At 38.0% G+C, this 18,824-nt stretch overlaps 1 protein-coding gene across 2 annotated transcripts in view; it reads right to left on the bottom strand.

The window, feature by feature from the left end:
* The window catches only part of dock1 (dedicator of cytokinesis 1), a 236,687-nt gene that overhangs the window by 18,035 nt on the left and 199,828 nt on the right, over window positions 1–18,824 (bottom strand). For both annotated transcript variants that reach the window (XM_084134948.1, XM_084134949.1), the window contains exons 38-46: window positions 17,650–17,769; window positions 13,667–13,756; window positions 13,142–13,246; window positions 9,380–9,521; window positions 9,197–9,278; window positions 6,914–6,998; window positions 6,381–6,467; window positions 5,135–5,311; window positions 4,680–4,763 (exon numbers count right to left, since the gene is read on the bottom strand). In XM_084134948.1, the coding sequence (XP_083991074.1) occupies window positions 4,680–4,763; window positions 5,135–5,311; window positions 6,381–6,467; window positions 6,914–6,998; window positions 9,197–9,278; window positions 9,380–9,521; window positions 13,142–13,246; window positions 13,667–13,756; window positions 17,650–17,769 (972 nt within the window). The remainder of the gene's footprint in view (window positions 1–4,679; window positions 4,764–5,134; window positions 5,312–6,380; window positions 6,468–6,913; window positions 6,999–9,196; window positions 9,279–9,379; window positions 9,522–13,141; window positions 13,247–13,666; window positions 13,757–17,649; window positions 17,770–18,824) is intronic.

Genomic DNA, 18,824 nt, shown 5'->3' with positions numbered 1-18,824 from the left:
TCTTGTGCTCTGCAAAAGACAAAGTCATACAGTTCCGGAACCTCATGTGGGTGATTAAATCAGAATTTTCATTTTTGGGTGGAGTTTCGCTTTAAGATGTTCTGATGTTTTTAGAATGTTGCTCTGGGGTTGCTAGGGTGTTCTGGGTTTCCAAATCATTGCTATGCAGTTGCGAAAGTGTTATGAGGAGGTTGCAATAACTAGTTCAGTTGTGCTTGTTCTATTCATGACGATAGCAGACACACCTGCATATTAAGATTGTTGTGTAGGATTCTGTAAAAGAAAATATATTTATGCAAAAGTGAAATTGGAGCATTTATGCACTTATTATGAGTGAAGTGCACTGTAGACATCTGAGATTGTTCATCTGGAGCGCATATACAAGACTAAATTCTTCTGAAAGTGTCGACACACATTTACGTTACAATTACATTTACATTCAAGTGACCCAATTTAGATTTTTCCCTCCAATGTGGCACAGATGGGATATGACCCACGGACGTGTAAGCAGGAAAAAAGCACATGGATTCCGATATTCTCAGATCGGTTTCAGGCCCCATGTGGAAATAATCGGATACGTGCATTACATCTGTCATGTAAGTGGACAGATCGGATATTTCCAGAGTCGTACGTCATTAAAAAAGCGATGGTGGTGAATGTCAGCACATCAGGTGGACACCAACCACGATCACATGACTCTTCTCAATGGCACAATGGAGGACGAAGGCTCAGCCTAATGTTTTGCCGACCTTTAAGGATGGCGCGGAAAGCAAAAGCTTGTATTATCATTTAATCTGCGTCCATAGCAAATCGCACCGTTTTTACTTTCGGCCTTAGCTTTTCTGGGTCAGTGCGTCTACCTTAGCTTGTTTCGCCAAGTGTCTAGTGTTTGCAGATATCGGATATGGGTCACTTTTAAAAGCAGATGTAAGCTGGACGTCAAAAAAATTGGGCATCAAGACCTGCGGTGTAAATGTGGCCCAAGTAAGTGGGACGTGATTGTTTTTGCACTGTTTATGACAATGCAAGCCGCACATATCTGGCAATGGAGAAATGCGTGCTTTCATTTTTCACATGCATCACCGCACAATCCTTCAACACAGCGCTGGACTCCCACTGTGAATTGCTTGTCATTAACATTCTAAACTCACCAGGTCCTCATGTTACCTTACCAGCTGAAGTTCCCGCACCTGCTACAGTAAAGTGTATTTACTCAGTGCAAAGGACACAAGCTAACATGAATGGAGAAGAACAAACAGCAACACCTGACATCTGTGAATAACAGCTCTGGCTCTGTGAGAGGGCAGCACATTCACACAGATTAGCAGAGCCGCCAATAAAAGAGACCAGGGCAGTCGGCCCAAACGGCACAAAGAGGTGCAAGCAAGCTTAATCAAAAGCTCAAATCTGCAGGAGGATTGTCCTGCCTTTTCACCGCTGTTTACGTGACTTCGGTGTCAGCCGGTTTGACGGAGCATCGATAGCGGTGTGTGAAAAATGTACGCAAGGCCCATTTTGCCTTCAGGACAGGCCGTATTGATTGCCATATGGCTTTCGGTCCCTCATGTGCTGTCAAACACAAACTCTACAGTTAAAGTATTTGTTTTTTAATTAATGTCTGCTGCATAAACTATACATCATTAATGTTCATCATCTGTATAAATGAGCTGAAGATCGTCATATCTATAACAACTCAACTTTATGCTGTAAATAATGATATTTGTGGTAAGATGGCATCAACGCATGTCTGAGAAAACGGTAGATAAGATAAAGCTTTTCTGAACTGTTTCATGCCGTCTCAACAATTGATTTGTGCAACTCAGCTTGACGCCCTCTTTGTGGAGGAACACGGCACACGCGCAGATCTGCGTCTTTAAAACACATCTCAGGTAAGACAAAGGAAGAGAGACATATTTCATTCTCTGACAGGATGACAGCTGCTGTAACTCATCAGATGCAAATGTCCTGACCTGACATGAATCCGTGAGAAAAAATAAAGTGTTGTTATAGTCAAAAACAACAAGACTGATACATTCAACAAATAGCATCAAACAACCTTTATCATGTGAGAAATACATTTGGGTTGCTCTACAAAATGGTCCCTTTATGCCTCTCTTTAATGTGTAAATAATGACTTTTACTGTGTCATTGCAAGCATTTTTCTAAACAATATCAAAAATGCCTTTTATTTTTTAATGCATTTTTCTCCAGCTTCTGTTGCTTTATTAACAAATCTGTTATAAACAAATATAGAAAAATAAAAGCTTGTAGTCTATGATGTCTTTATTCTCTATAAGTACATTTTTAAATACTATGGTAAATGATGACATAAAAGGGAAAATCTCTTACAAACACAAATTAACATTGACCTAAATTATCTTTTGTTCACTGTTAGTTTATGATACTTAATGTAATGTTAACAAACTGAACCTTAATGTAAAGTATTGCCTAATATTTATTTATTTAGCTTGAGATGTCAAACACATTGTACTTGGTCTCATAGAATATTTAAACTCTTCCTAGGAGTTAAAAGCTTCAAAACTTGCTGTCATCTCCTGCAAGATGAGACAGTGTTATTGAATCTCTACACACATTATCGACATTACAGGAAGCTACAGAATCAAGTTTGTCCAGCAAACACACACACACACACACATTAGCAGTGTTGAAAGTATAGAAGAGAGAGTTTGACAGGTTTGTTTTCTGTCCCATGGGCCTCCTGGTACAAACTATATGTAGAGTTACATCAGTACCTCACATCTGTTCTGCTCACAGAAAAGCTCTTCAGATGTGTGTCATCAACGGCCGTCTTTCTTTTCATCTAGCTGAAAATACATCCACAAACCAGCCTCTGTGGCGTTACATTTCTGTCCACGTCCCTAAAGCAAACAAGCCTTCAATAACCATTATGCAACAGAAGCGTTTATGTACTGAGAGTAACTATATACGACACGCGCCTGAATGCTGGGACAGCTGGTCAGACTGATGACTATTCATCACACACAGGACAGTCAAACAAGTGAAAGTCAAACAGAAGACACAACACTGCTCTCTGGTAAAATCTGTGTTCCCACACCATTTGACCAATGCATTTCCAGCTCTCTAAAATCAATACATTAAAGGCCAAAATATCTCTATTAATACGATAAAATATGAAAAAGTGGTGTGAAGAGGAGAATATTATGTGTAAATCTGTTTAATTCTGAAAAAAAAAAATGTCAAAAAGAAGCAGCAGTGAGTGCTGTCATTGTGCTTTATGTTACGGGGCTGTTGAAAGCTTGATTCTGATTGGTTGCCAAACATTCTAAGGTGAGCAATTATTTTCCAGTAAACACATAGTTCCAGTCAGGTCTTGACCGCATTACAGTTCCATATCATGTCACCAACTAGTTTCAGTTATTTCAAAGGTCTTTACAGCCTACAACAACAAAAGAACACAAAACTGACAATGACACTGACCAAGCCAATAAATATAATGAACAATATGATACAAATACAAACTATTTACACGTTTTCACCACAAAATTGCATTTCATTATCAATGGAAAGCACACTCCCTTTCTCCCGTTCTCTCTTCTATATAGATGGCACACTTAATGTCGAGGTAGTGACTGCTGTTTTTGAAGCAGTTAACCTTACAGCTTTGCGATTAGTAGAGAATCTGCTTCCTAACACTGTTGAGAGACACTATCAATCACTCTCCATTAGTCTGCTTGTCAATGGCTCAAGCCTCTGTTGCTATCTCTAAAATTACATTTTGAAATTGGCATCGGAGGCTTGTGATGAAATGCGTAAGAAATTAGCCCTACACACAAGAGGGTTTTAAAGGACAAAAACCTGACAAATGTCTTGAAATAAAACATCTGAACAATGTCTTGAGGCATGGTTATAGTTATATAAGCAGATTAATTGACTCCGGGTCATTTAATTATTAGAAAAATAATGCACACATCAATTATTCTTTAGGCATGACAGATGTTGTTTCGGAGAGATGAAAATCATCGGAATGCATTCCCCATTAAACAGCTACAAATGAAACTTAATCAGCGTTAAGATCATCTTCAGTAGATCTCTATCTCGCACATACACAATCTCATGGACAAGGCGGCAGGAGGATTTGACGTGTTGCTCTGCCCTGTAACCATTACCACTGTTTTAACTGAGTGAAGAGAGATAAAAGACTTTAGATGTGATGATAAAGTCAGTTTGCAGCACCAGACACGTGCTGCTTCAACCCAACATGTGGAAGTACATCAGTATATCCCCGGGAGACTTTCCTTTAAATGAAAACTCACGCTTGATATTTATACTGCATGACAGATGCTTTAAGATCTTCTGAAGAACTGTGATCTCACATTGTGCATGCTGGTTATGAAAACGTGTGAAAAAAGTTATGGTTATGAAAAATATATATATATATATATACAGCATTCTTTCAAAAGGATAGCTTGAATTGATCAAAGAAAATACATCAAATATACCAATGGTAACGGGATTCTACAACTGAACTTTAAATCAGACATGTTATTAAAATAATAAAGCGCAACACTCTCATACTTCACGTGACAAGAAAGCTGTCGGAGAACTTAATGGTCAAATAAAAAATGCATAAAAAATGTGCTTTATATTATAATCACCAGAAAAGTCATGGAAAACACCTTAAGACATGCGCCCATTACCTGCCAGGCAATCAAATCCTTCAGCCTTTCAATCTTCTCCTGGTCATTGGTATGATCCTGGATGTATTTCTCAGTGAAAAAGGCCTATAGATGATAAAAAAATAACTATAAGTATAAACAACCAACCCCCCCCCAAAAAACACCTAAAACCCATTAACTACTGTTCAAAATTTACATTGATAATAATCAGAAATGCTTCTTGAGCATCAAATCATCATATTATAATGATTTCTGAAGGAAGTAATGATGCTGAAAATTCAGCTTTGATCACAGGAATAAATTACATTTTAAAATATATTACACTAGAAAACACTTATTTTAAACTGTAAATAATATTTGAATGGCAGTGTATAATATGAAATGGTTAAAATAGTTTCCACAATCAAGTTGATTCACTGTGTTTAATCTTTGTGCCGTCACACAATTTGGCAATAATTACCAGAATAATCTCATACCTTCTCATAATTAGTAAAGCCGCCCATGACAGCTGGGTCCACGATGCCGTTGAGGAGCATAGAGAGGGGGTTGATGGGAAGGCTGGGGTCGTTAAGGTGGCGCTGGACCATGTTGCTGATTTTCTCATTGGTCAGTTGCATGGTCTCCATAGCATTTTCAAGGGGACTGATTTCCTCCTGCAGACAGAAACATAAAAAAATATAATATTCAGAGAATATTTAACAACAAAGCATGATTTACAAAAAAAATACTTTGACTAAAAATGACACTAAACAGGCAGAACGAATTTACACAAATGCCAAGCAGGAAACATTCACTAGGCAGAGCAGCAAACGATGACTCTTCCTTTAACCAGCTGTCGAACACATTATTGTTACGCAACAACCAAAGTTGAAATCCAACAAACAAACTCCACTAATGAGCAGTGAAACAACACGAGCAGGTTTTCAAGTCAAATTATGCCTCATATTCCACACTGAACTGTTTACCGATGTACTAATGAATGGGTTAACACGTTCTCTTCGGCAATAAAGGAATTTCTGGCTCCAGATCCGTCACACATAATGCATCTGTGACAGGATCCGAAATCAATCTGCGAGAGACAGATGCTCTGATGTGTCTATCTCGGGAAACTCGTGCCAGGGAGGCTAATGAGAACGAAAGCACACGTGAAGCGCCAGAAAGAAGTGTGCGGTGAGACGGTGAGGAGAAGAGCTAAAAAGAGACAGTGCAAATTTGAACGGATAAACACCAGGGCATCCAATCTGGGTATCACATGATGCCAGAGCCGCTCTCCTGCCAGGCACTACACTGCAAAATATTTGCATGGAGCGAGTCAGCACACACAACCATGATTCCCTCAGCGCTGGACAGATTGAGGACGACCTCATCAGAATAGCATGATGGAAAGAGAAAGAGACACAGGTCACGTCTTGCTGTAATGGAGTGTGGTGAGTGTGAGACGCGTCTACTTTATCAGATTGTTGACTGATGAGGCCCAGATTCATAAATCGGAAGACATGTTAGGTCTTTCATACTCGAATATGGTGAGAGTAAGACGGGTAAGGTCTACTTTAGAATATACTGTACAGGTATATGTTGTGCAAGAGCGCAGTGAGTGTGAGACAGGTCAAATCTACTGTATCAGAGTTCATTCAAGGTGAAGTGAGACCTTTTCTTTCAAACCATCAAAAACCAAGAAATGTGATTTTATGAAACACTGGATGCTAAACCTGGCGTACTCACCGGTGAGGCAGACACCACTTCAAACCAGCGCAGGATGCCAGGCAGCTTATAGGCGGTTACGTAAGTCGTTCTTTCAATCCACATGTTCTTTTGGAGGAATGGGAAAAAAAACAACAAAAAAAACATTAAGTGAACATTTAACAAAATGAAAGCTTTTAGCAAAAGGCCACATTTCAGGTAAAGAGTGGCCGCAACTCATTCCTGCATTCTTACAGATGCTGTTTTTTCCCCTTCAATTTAAGCCTCCATTTACTGGATTTTAATGGCTGTTTACCAATAGCAGATATAAGTGGGGTGGAGGTGGGACAGACTTTATGTTTTAGCATAATGGTGCGGTGTTCTCAGGTTTGATATCTCGCTGTACTATCTCAGCGTGAGCTCTCCTGAATCCATCTTAAAAAGGGTTTTAAAAAACTGGCCATTAGAAAAACAGTTCTTCTAAATTAAGGAACCGCAGAGCACTTTTCACATGCATCGAGTGGAATAACAAATGGAGAAATGTTTCAGGCATAGAAAAGCAAAAAGTATCTCACTGCAAACTCATTGTCGGGATCTTTCTCTCCTTTCCGGACCGGCCGCGAATACTGGAACTTTTGGACCTCATTCACGGTGTAAAAGCTGAAAGGTAAAACGAGAAACGAGGTCAATGCTTCATTTTCAGAGCACCTGGGGCTTTTGAGAGGGTTGCATTGGATCAAGAGGCTTGTAAGAGGGTCTGACAACGATAAAAAAACTAAAATCAACAACTGTGCACCATCAAGGACGTTGTTGAAGAGTCGTGTTGGAAAGTCGTGTTTTGGTCTTGAATGATGAGTGTTTCTGAATTAATCTTTAACCTGAGTAAATCTTTCTTGTTTACTTCCATGACCCATCATTCACAAAGGTCTACACATGGTTTGGTTGGGATTTTCTGCATTAACAGACTGACTGTAACAGGAATAAACAGCATTATAGAGCTGCCTGTGAAAGAGCATAGCATTGATTGGACAAACGCACTGAACAAATACGCCTGACAGTGAATGAAATTATGTTTTGAGTCTGAACAAGACACTGAGTGAGAGATGAACGAGCTGTAAATGACTGATGACTGCACACAATTTAAATGACATCAGTTGTGAGTAGCCTGTTGGAAATGCAGTGCTTTCGTGCACATTGATCAAAACGGATAAGTAGTTTTCCCAGCAGTGGAAGTGAAACTCATAATTAATTTATCTTGGCTATTACCGTTGTCTGAAAAATGAAGTTCAGCAGTTGACAAAACAGAGAAAAGGAAAATAGCTCTGCCTTGTCATTCGTGGAGAAAATGCTTAAAAACACTATTTTTCAGTCTCTCAATAGATTTCCCGACATTTAAATTTTATCAAAGGGTAATATGACTAATTTCAGTGATGTATTTGTTGAGAAAATGATTCAATAGAACAGCCTACATGCTATTTCTGAAAGCACAACTGCATAACAATATTAAAAGTCACTTACTGTTCACCACCGAGTCAATGAACGAATCAATGTATGGATCATTAAAGTAACAGTTCACACCCAAGAAAAATGAAACATGAAAAATGTTCTTTGGAACATAAAAACAGATATTTTGAGAATATCTCAGAATTGTTATTGTTTTTTACCAATATAAAGGTAGCCAAAAAAAAAATTTGACCTTCCCAGTTCACAAATACACTGAAATACAGCAGATTGTCCAAGTCTGAATATTCCAGTTGCATTGAGACATGTGCAGCGCACCTTAAATTAGCATGGTGATGCTAACATGCCTAGAGTCCTGCCTCTGGACTGGGCTATGAACAGATTCAAATTGGATTTAAAAAGACACAGATAACCAGTTAAAATATTTACAAATGTATTAGCTGTAGGGGAGAGATCCAGCCCTGGGCATGAGAGCAGAGACATGGCTGGAAGAGGAGAAACAGACAAATAAACATCAACTGTAACATGGGAGAAGTCACCCCCCCTTAAGCTCCTCTTTATGTTCACACTCCAGTAAGCTCATAGAAATCACACCCTGTCATGTGATCTTTGGCTCTGATGCATATTTACTCAGAATTGTGGGTAAATAGTGAGTTTTAATTACTTTTCATGCTCAGTGGCGGCTCTGATTGGCTGCGGTAAGCTGCCTCCGGCGCTTTATCGAGATCAGTGATAACGCCACTGTTTACCCCGTGGCACTGATTCAGCCTGAAACAGACTTATGCTTCCACTGCAGGTGTGTGTGTGTGCAATTTATTAAAGCACAGAGGAGTGTAGTAAGGTCAAACACGGTTTTTGCTCACTGCACATTTCCATTTTAATCAGCTGGGTGAGTCGCTCTGAAACACACAAACCCCAGAGATCTGCCCGCGGTTTACTGACCCGTCTATACACACACACACATGCACAAGCAAGCACGCACGCACGCACGGACGCGCGCACACACACGCACACACAGGTCAGTAGTCAGGCAGACAGATGGATAGACAAACAGATAAATAAGACAGACAAAACAATACAGACGAACAGTCAGATTAAATCTGAATATGCAAAAAGACATTTAGAACAGTGTTACAGTCAGACAGACAGATATAGACAGACAGACAGATGGAGAGATTATAGATCTCTCTATCTATAGATCGATTACAATAAAGCAATTCTGAAGATAGATAGATAGATAGATAGATAAATAGATAGATCAATAGATAGATAGAATGATAAGACAATATAGACAATATAGATGGACAGATTAATCTGAATATGCAGACAAACAGATAGAACAGAGTGTTACAGATAGGCAGACAGATAAACTAATAGACAGACAGACAGTGTCTCACCTCACAATCTGCTCTGATACGGGTTTGTTCTGAAACTTGGGTGGTAGTTCAAGGATGGGTTTCACTGTGAAACACTGAATGTCTGTTGGGATAAAACTAAGAAACAATGCAATGGACAGTTTGGAGATTTGAAGTAAAACAACAGGAGGAATGTTTTGAGTGCGCTGTGATGGTCAAGGATACACTGTCCTGAGGAGCTCCTGATGTCCTCGCTGGGGGGGCTGGTGGTCTTCATCTTCTCAGCGTTGGGGAACTGAGTCAGCAGTCTCGCCACAAAATCCTCCCACCGCTCATACTCCTTCCCCCGATAGATGAACATCTTATTCTGAAAAACAATACACATTTTTATCTCCACATGAAACATTCCTTTCCTGATTGATTTTGACGACCTGATTTATTTTTCTGTCCTTGCCGTACTAATCTATGAATATTATTAGCATGGTATGAATTTCAAAGCATCACATTTTCTAAAAAAGTACAATTTAATTAACACTTCAGGGTGAATAAATACACAGAAATACAACAAAAACTGAATACACGTAGGCCATAGACGAGCACTAACACACTGAGCTATGATTTACAACAGCAATGTTTACATAGAAAGAAACACTCAAAGACATCTGGAGTGTTTGACTTCAGTGAAGCATGACTACAAGACTTTAGCATATGTTTTGATAACATATGAAACGATAAAAGAATTGCATAATGCGTTAAAGCAAACTGATGATACTCGACAGAACTACAGCATCATCAGAAGGACATCTACCTGTACATTAGTGGTTCTGCATATTTTATTCATTGCAATTCTAAATGCAATTAAAAAATGCAAGTATCCATATATTCGAGCATAGCTCAGAGAGTAAAAATAGGCTTAGAGAGGGAAAAAGTGCTTCTCATTCTTAGCATTAAATCACGACTGTATTGTGTTTTAATCTGTATCTTGGTAGTCAAATTAAACAGATGCTAATGTACAAATTGTGTGACATGCCCTCAAAAGAAGAATTAACAAAACGTAAAAGGTAAAATAAAATAAGAAAAAAAATAAGATTTAGCCTATTAATTATATTGCACTTAATGACAACATTCATTTATTTTAATACAGTATGTTTAATTTCAAGGCAGTGTATTTTACTACTTTTGGTGGCATGTTGGGATGTCTGATAGAGTCCAAATGGAAAACCAGCTGAGAGCCACTGGTGAATACAGGGATTTGATTAAAACACTGTGAAATGAGACTAAACACACAATCTCATCAATCAGAGAAACTCATTCTGTATTTATTAACGTCAAATCTCAAAATAGCCAAAGCGGCTGTAATTCAGAGGCATTCGGCAGTCTGGAAACGTTCAATTATTGCACATTCCCATAAAGACAGCGCCAATCATCTGCTCCCACATACAACACTTTCAATATGTTTCCACTCGCAGCGTCTGTGCGAACAGTGACAGACACACCACTGTGTGCACACAAACACCTACACGCATGACAGGGAGAGCGAGTGTGATGAACGCTCAGAATGCGATACTAAATTACCAATATGCATGGAATTGAAGTGTTTATTTTTGAACAATGCATGCTCATATTTAATATTTCTCAAGAGTGCAATGCAGAGTGCTAGTATCCTATCTGAAAACAGTCTGAGAAGCACACACGTCTGGTTTACTATATTTGTGGCGACTCTACATAGACACAATGTTTTTTATACCGTACAAACTGTATATATTCTTTCTGCATTTTGACATTTTCAAAAAAACTCATTCTGTATGATTTATAAGCTGGTTCCCTCAAAGGGATCTCAATTTAGGTCCCCACAGTGACACGAGTCCCCATGAGTCTGTGTGCATTCAGGTTGAAGTCCCCACCGGGATAGAACAACATGCACACACACACACACACATACACACACACACACACTCCCTGCCTGCATGAACATATTTCAGCTGCTCAATTAGTGGAATGCGAACTGGAAGTGAAATATGCCCAGGGCCGTTTTCAAATCTGCTTTGAGCGATAAGGTGACAAATTGCAGCACGCTCTCGACGGGTGTTTTCACACTGCCTGTGATTCCAAGCACGGCAGAATAAACCGGCAGCGCTCGCACGACTCCGCACGCATACAAAAGTGAGAGGAGATTGCAAGATGTTTTCTCTTTCACAAGGCAAAGCTTCTCTCCGCGGAGCAGCATGTCAACACTAGCAGGAGACGACTGGCCTTTAGATGGCCGATTTATTTTGTGTTCCCAGGATGTCTGGTGGGAGACGCGTGACTGCAGGCGGCTGGAAGAGCATTAAAAGAATTACAAATATATCTGAGGCGATCCGGTCCCACAACCACAGGCTTAAACAGACGCATGATCTATGGGAGGTGAATGATTCCGTTTCATCATGAATGACTGGAAATATATACATATACACACACTCCACACAACAATATTATATTTACGCTTTTTCTCTGTCTGACCTTTTCTAGCATTGGATTTGCTTTACCATACCATTGTTTTGATTTACTTCTGACATGTTCCAGGGTAGGGAGCTTTTTTATATATATATATATATATATATAGTACCAGTCAAAAGTTTGGAAACATTACTATTTTTAATGTTTTTGAAAGAAGTCTCTTATGCTCATCAAGCCTGCAGTTAAAAGAAAAAAGAAGAAAAAAACCAGTAATATTATGAAATATTATTACAATTTAAAATAATGGTTCTCTTTTTTAATATATTTTAAAATGTAATTTATTTTTGTGATGCAAAGCTGAATTTTCATCAGCAAGTACTCCAGTCTTTGGTGTCTTATGATCCTTCAGAAATCATTATAATATGCTGATTTGATACTCAGTTATTATCAATGATGGAAACAGTTGTGCTGTTTAATATATTTTTTTGGAATACTTTTTTCAGGATTCATTGATGAGTAAAACGTTAACAGCATTTATTCATAAAAACAGCATTTATTCAAAATAAAAACATTTCTAACAATATAAATCGTTACCATCACCTTTTATCAATTTAACGCATCCTTGTTGAATTAAAGTACTAATTTCTTTAAAAAAAAATAGTTATTGTTCCCAAACTTTTGAACGGTAGTGTATATTGTTACAAAAGATTTCTATTCTAAATAAATACAGTTCTTTTTAACTTTTTATTCATCAAATAATCCTGAAAAAAGTATCTCAGGTTATAAAAAAAATATTAAGCAGCACAACTGTTTCCAACATTGATCATAAATCAGCATATTAGAATGATTTCTGAAGGATCATAAGACACCAAAGACTGGAGTACTTGCTGATGAAAATTCAGCTTTGCATCACAAAAATAAATTACATTTTAAAGTATATTAAAAAGAGAACCATTATTTTAAATTGTAATAATATTTCATAATATTAGTTTTTTTTTTTTTTTTTTTTTTTTAACTGCAGGCTTGATGAGCATAAGAGACTTCTTTCAAAAACATTAAAAATAGTAACGTTTCCAAACTTTTGACTGGTACTGTATATATATATATTTTTTTTTGTTTTTTTTTGTTTTTCAGGATTATCATAGTTTTAAAAATATCCTTATACCTTAATATTCACATTTTATATTTTAAGATCTTTAAGTCTAGGTCTGGTACAAATGTAAAACAAAATTAACCTATAACCTTTTGATGTACAAATTAACCTTTGTACATCACAGATAAAAAGAAAATGTATTAGTTTTGAATAAATCAACCTCTGGAAACAAATGCCTGTATTTAATGCCGGTGTAAATGGTTTCTGCACTACAGAGACAGCTGTTGATGGGTTTGGAAAGGCCACAGAAAGACACCAGTAATTGATTTCCATGCTTTTGGAAATATATCAGACAAATTCACAATGCAATGCATTTACACAAAGAAACTGACATCTCCATGGATATGGTGAAATATGAAAAAAAAAAAAATCAGGATTATAAGAGAAATTCTCACCCGGAGAAATGAGGGGAAGCCCAGCCCATAATAACCTACAGCGAAGTAGTCTGGCTTTGGTCTGATCACTTTCACAATGCTCTCATAAAACTGAGCCTGCTTCCTCTGAGAGAGACAGAGACAGAGACAGAAATCACATCATCAGTTCTGAACACATCATTTACAAACACTCTTTAAATTAGTTGAATTAAACTTTGCTCACTTCAACTATTTAATACTGTAATATGAATTTGCACTCAAATAAATAATAATAATTTAGAAATAAAAACAGGTTGAGGTCAATATATGAGGGGCTGCTATAAAGTTGGTCCCAAACTTTCATTCTTTCTGTCTGAATGGATCAATTTGTCATTTGTTGCCAATTAGACAAAACTGCACTAACGTCCAAAACGCAGAAAACCATTAAAACACCTCCGTCCATTTATATTAGGCTAATTTACCTACTTAGGTAAAGTCGAACAGTCTGAAGGGCTCATTAATTGTTTGTTTCATTGAAAAACATTGACAGCAAAAGTTTGTACGTACCAGTAAAGCGCTCAGCTGCTCAAAGTCAAACATCTCGTTCTCGTACTGTTCGGCTAACTCCTTCCCCAGGATAATGGCCTCCTCCCACATCTGAACACAAAAACACATCAAACTTCATAATCACGTCAAAACAGTGACATAATATCCTTCTAACCATCTGTGAACAATGCGCTTTGAACATAAAAGTTTTTTTTGAGATGGAAGCGGATGCCAATATTCTGCAGCTGCACCATGCTGATCGTGTAAAATATTTAAAAGTCCCCCTTTAGTCAATAATGTTATCCATGAAAACTCATCAAAATGACATATTTGAGCACATAATATAATTCTGATCCATTCCTCTGTAAAAACAAACAGAAATTGCAGGCACAGTAACAATTGGATGTCAATTGGGCTAAATCAAAGGGTGTAAAACCTCATATTTGAATGCACTTTTTTGCACATCTGGTTATGCGTTATTGATGTGATTTCTATGGGAGGAGCAGGTGGCACTAAATGAGTTTTTATCTATGACCTCGTCGGAGCAGGAATATGGATATTCTCTGGCTCTGATATTCTCTCATATCAGACTTATAACGTCAAATGCCCAGTGTAAATAAAACCTCTATCTAGCATTACACTTCTGGTGCACAGGATCTGATATATAACTAATTCTTCAAATGAAACTTTGAGTGCATCTTGGCAGCACTGAGAGAGAGAGAGAGGCTATGATTATATATCAATATCTGCAGTGCATTATTATTGAGAAAGCTTCCAGCAATAGTATTTGCAGTCTGTAGGAGACATTGTGGATTACTTCTTCAGAATGAAGGAAGAATAAAGAAAGTAGCATGCAAAAATGTCATAAAAAGAAACTTGCATTGTAATATCAGACCACATGTTCAGCATGAAAATTACAATTCTCAATTTTGTTCCTGCCGACACTACAGAGTGCACTGAAGGAATAGTTCCCCTCAAAGTGCAAACGGTGTCATTATTTACGCTTCCTCATGACGTCCAAAGCCCTCTGCTGAATACCAAAGAAGAAGGTTTTTTCCATAACAAAGGCTGTCAAAAACACAGAGTAACACAATAAAACTCATAAATGAGTCCTTGACTTGTGTGCTTGTGTGTCTTCTGAAGCCTTATCATATTTCTGTGAGGAAGAAACTCAAATTTTACATTCATTTATGCATTGATAATATTCCATTCTTGCAAAAAACCTTCAGTCTAGTCCATGTTTGCATCCAAAATTCAAAAAAGGTGTATCAAATTGGGTCACTACACACAAGAAAGAACCAATGTCATTTTTTGCATCAATGACAGCACTGACTAGGTTTACAAGAACACACTAGTCTGATATTAACTAAAATGTGGTCATATTACTTTTACATTGTAAGACCTATATTTTGCAAATCATCATATTAGAATGCAGGATTTTAAGGGAGAAGATTCAGCATCTCCAGTATTTTCCAAGAGAAGGGAATAGCATGATGAACATGCATGTACAGTATCATATGCACAAGTACATTATACAGGAATATAGCTTTGATGCATGTAAATATATTTTTTTTTAGAATAAAGTCTTAGCATGAACAGCAACTTTGACATGGTCAAATTGTCAATGTCATGGTATCATTTTTTTAATTTGTTCGCAAAATAGGGCTTGGGTGGAGGGGGAGATCATCAGAAATCGTTCATTTCTGGTTGAACTGCTCCTTTAAGGGAATATACAGGGAAAGCAGGCAGTGAAAGAGTAGGAAGAGTTTATGTGACTGTGTCTTCCTGTCTCGGCTCTCATGAGACGTTCAGCTGTGACATGTGGGTATGTCCCAGCAGTCTGAGCAGTGTTTAAAATAGACTCTGAAAAGCTGGAATAATTCCCAGAAAATGTGTCGAACAGAAGAACTACGGCCCAGAGCTGCTCCTCAGCTCGCTTTCCAGGATTGACTGACTGCTGCTCTCCTTCAAACACACACACTTTCCTGTTAAATCCTCTTGAGTTCTCTCTATTTGACACACTCGGTCATGATTTTGAGCCGCTGAGCCCAGTAATGGGGTCCAGTCCAGGGCAGCAGTTTCGCTAGAAGTCCCCTACCGAGAGACCTCTACGCTGGGCACAGATCTCTGCGTGGCCCTTATAACCCTCAAATCCCCTCGGCTCCTCCGTCCAGCCTGTCAGACTAATGGAGATGTAGCCATAACAGACCAGCCAATAATCTCCCTCTCCACGGGTCACCTGTCCGTTACACTGACCGCTCAGACTCTCTCAGGACTGCAGATGCAGGACACGTTTGAAGCCACGTTCAAATTATATTACATATGCGATATATATTAAAAAATAGTTTTTAAGTATTTAAAAGAAAAAAATGGGGGGCGAGGGGTTGGGGGGAAATAAAGAATATATATATATTTTTTTTTTTTACAAAAATACTTGAGTATTTAATAACGCACAAAGAATCTAAATATTATATATATATATATATACACATTCATATATAATAGGGGTGTAACGGTACGTGTATTCGTACCGAACCGTTTCGGTACAGGGCTTTCGGTTCGGTGCACGTGTGTACCGAATGACTGAATGCAATATTTTGTGTGCGGAACATAGGTACATTTTCGTGTTTCCACACGAACATATTAAGTGGCGGAAGCCTTCGCGTTCAGCGCAAATCCCGCCCTGCAGCTGATTCTAACCAGAGCCCGTCTGGTTTTAGTTTTACCCGTCGTCACTGTAACCTAAACCAATGAAATCGACTGCAGGGTGAAAAAAAGCTTTTCCGCTCCGTGTGCGCCGCCGCACTCTCCGTTCCGTGTGTGTGTGCGTGCGTGTCTGCGCGCTGCGCTCTCTGCTCAATGTTCGACTCCGTGTTTGCGCTGCGCGTTCTGCTCTGTCGTTAACGGCCCAAACACTCCAATCATGTACCGATCACGCACTGGAAAAGCAAAGTCCACTCAAATAAGGTGAAATTTCTCAGTAGTACACTTCTGTTTGCTGAGCTGGTATAGTCATGCTGGCAACAATGGTAAAATGACCTGCTCTGATCACATGCTCTGGTAATAATAGCTTTGTAGGAATATATTTTATTTTGATAATTAGTAAAAAAAATGGAAAAAAAAATCTTAAATTGATTGTTGATTGATTATTGAAAAATAATAATACATTGATATATATATTATTTTAATATAGGGCTATTTTCTATTCCTTTTTTCCCGGTGTTTCATTTAATTGGGTGATTCTAAGTTTAATTATTGATGATTACAAGCTTGGAGGAATTGCAATTAATTACAGCAAATTGTGCAATTAAAGTTATTTTTTTTCCCAGTCTTAATTTTTAAATATGAGCAGGCCTACAAGCTGGGATTGGTAATGCTGCACTGTAATCATAGTTATTTATTTATATTTTTCATTAAATGTATTATGTGATATTGGTTTGAGACTGAGAGTATTTTATTTAGTGGAGAACTTTGCAGCAGTATTTTATTTCTTATTCTTTTTTTTATTTTATATATATTTTATTATATTTTATTAAAAAGTGTTTAAAAAAAGTGTAAACAAATTGTTAAAAAAAGTTTATAGTAATAAACAACCTGCAGTTTAATGTTTGCATTTCTTTCCCTTACTGTACCGAAAATAAACCGAACCGTGACTTTAAAACCGAGGTACGTACCGAACCGTGATTTTTGCGTACCGTTACACCCCTAATATATAATTGTAATAATTAATTGCTGCAGTTCTTCTGGTTTCTTCATGTAATCCCAGACAGACTCTATGATGTTGAGATCAGATCTCCGTGTGGATCATACCAATTGTTTATTTTATATATACATTTATAGAAATAAACCATCAGATCTGGAAGAATCTGAAAGTAGAACAAGTTTGATGACTGCAGTTCACAATGTCGTTGTGAGTTGAAATGCCACTATTCTGAGTAATAGTTAGTTCCTGGCCAACATGACTAAAGCATGTAGTGATAATATACAGTGTTAGTGATGGTTACCTTTCCCTTGTCGAAGTAATTGATGATCTCCTGGTACAGCTGGTCTTTGAGTTGACCCTGAGTGCTGGCGTGGTATCCGTCTCTCTGCGTCAGGTGGGCGGCACAGGCCTCTTCAGACCACTGACAAAACAACATCATCATTACACTCTTCAAATACACTGCATTAACCTGCTCGTGACCTGATGAGAGTCGTGTTTACTTCACTGTTAGATCTAATTTGTATCTATACACATACAAATACATTACTACCAAACATGAAACTTTAAAGGGGTCATATAATCAAATGTCCTTTTTATCTTTTGAAATAAGAAGGTTCATTACAACAAAATGTAACTAAAAACTTCCCACGCATGAGAAAAGCGAAGCTGCATAAATGTCTGATGCAAGTTACAGTATGTGAATTCATTAACACAACCGCCTACATGTATACATCAATGACGGCTATTCTGCGTTCAGAAACTCTGTCTGTCAAGTTACGATGAGGTAATATGGAGGAAGAAGGATATTATTATTTCAAAACAAGATCCCTTATGATTACAGTTTGATCTGAACAGTTTGAGCGACACATTTCAGATTTTTTTAGAGCAAAAAACATTATTAGAAGCATTATAAGTGGACCACAGGGAAAGAACAAAATGAAAGAAACAAAAGAAATTTGTATGACCACTCTGAACAATAAATTAAAATATGCAATATGCAGGTGCACAAATGTGCACGCACACACACACACACACACACGCACGCACACACACACAGAGCAGTGTGGTCACTTTCAGATCACAGCTGCTGGAGACATTAATTTTGTTGTGCTCAGAATCTGAAAGGTTTTGCCTGTATTACTGTGCCGGCGTCAAGAGCCCATCTGATAACACTGATTTATGTGGCCACACTGTAATATTCATTACAGATACTGCCTGATCCTGTAAACAAGTGATTATAGGGAGAAACTGTGCAGAACTCCTGGGTTTGTGCTGACCACTCAGTTCACCGCTTTTCTGGAATATAAACACACACACGCACACACACGAAAGTGAGTGATCTGGTTGGCTGGAGAAGATCAGCTGACTCTACGGAGGGCTGCTGCTATTGGCTGTGACGTTGAGCTACTGTATTGTGCTAAGGGACTGAACTGATTCACTGTAGTGTAAACGTAATTGACATTTCATGTAGCTTTG

This window comes from Abramis brama (assembly GCF_963993115.1).
Source record: "Abramis brama genome assembly, chromosome: 14".
Classification (NCBI taxonomy): Eukaryota; Metazoa; Chordata; class Actinopteri; order Cypriniformes; family Leuciscidae; genus Abramis; species Abramis brama.
This window is presented reverse-complemented; position numbering and strand designations above follow the sequence as displayed.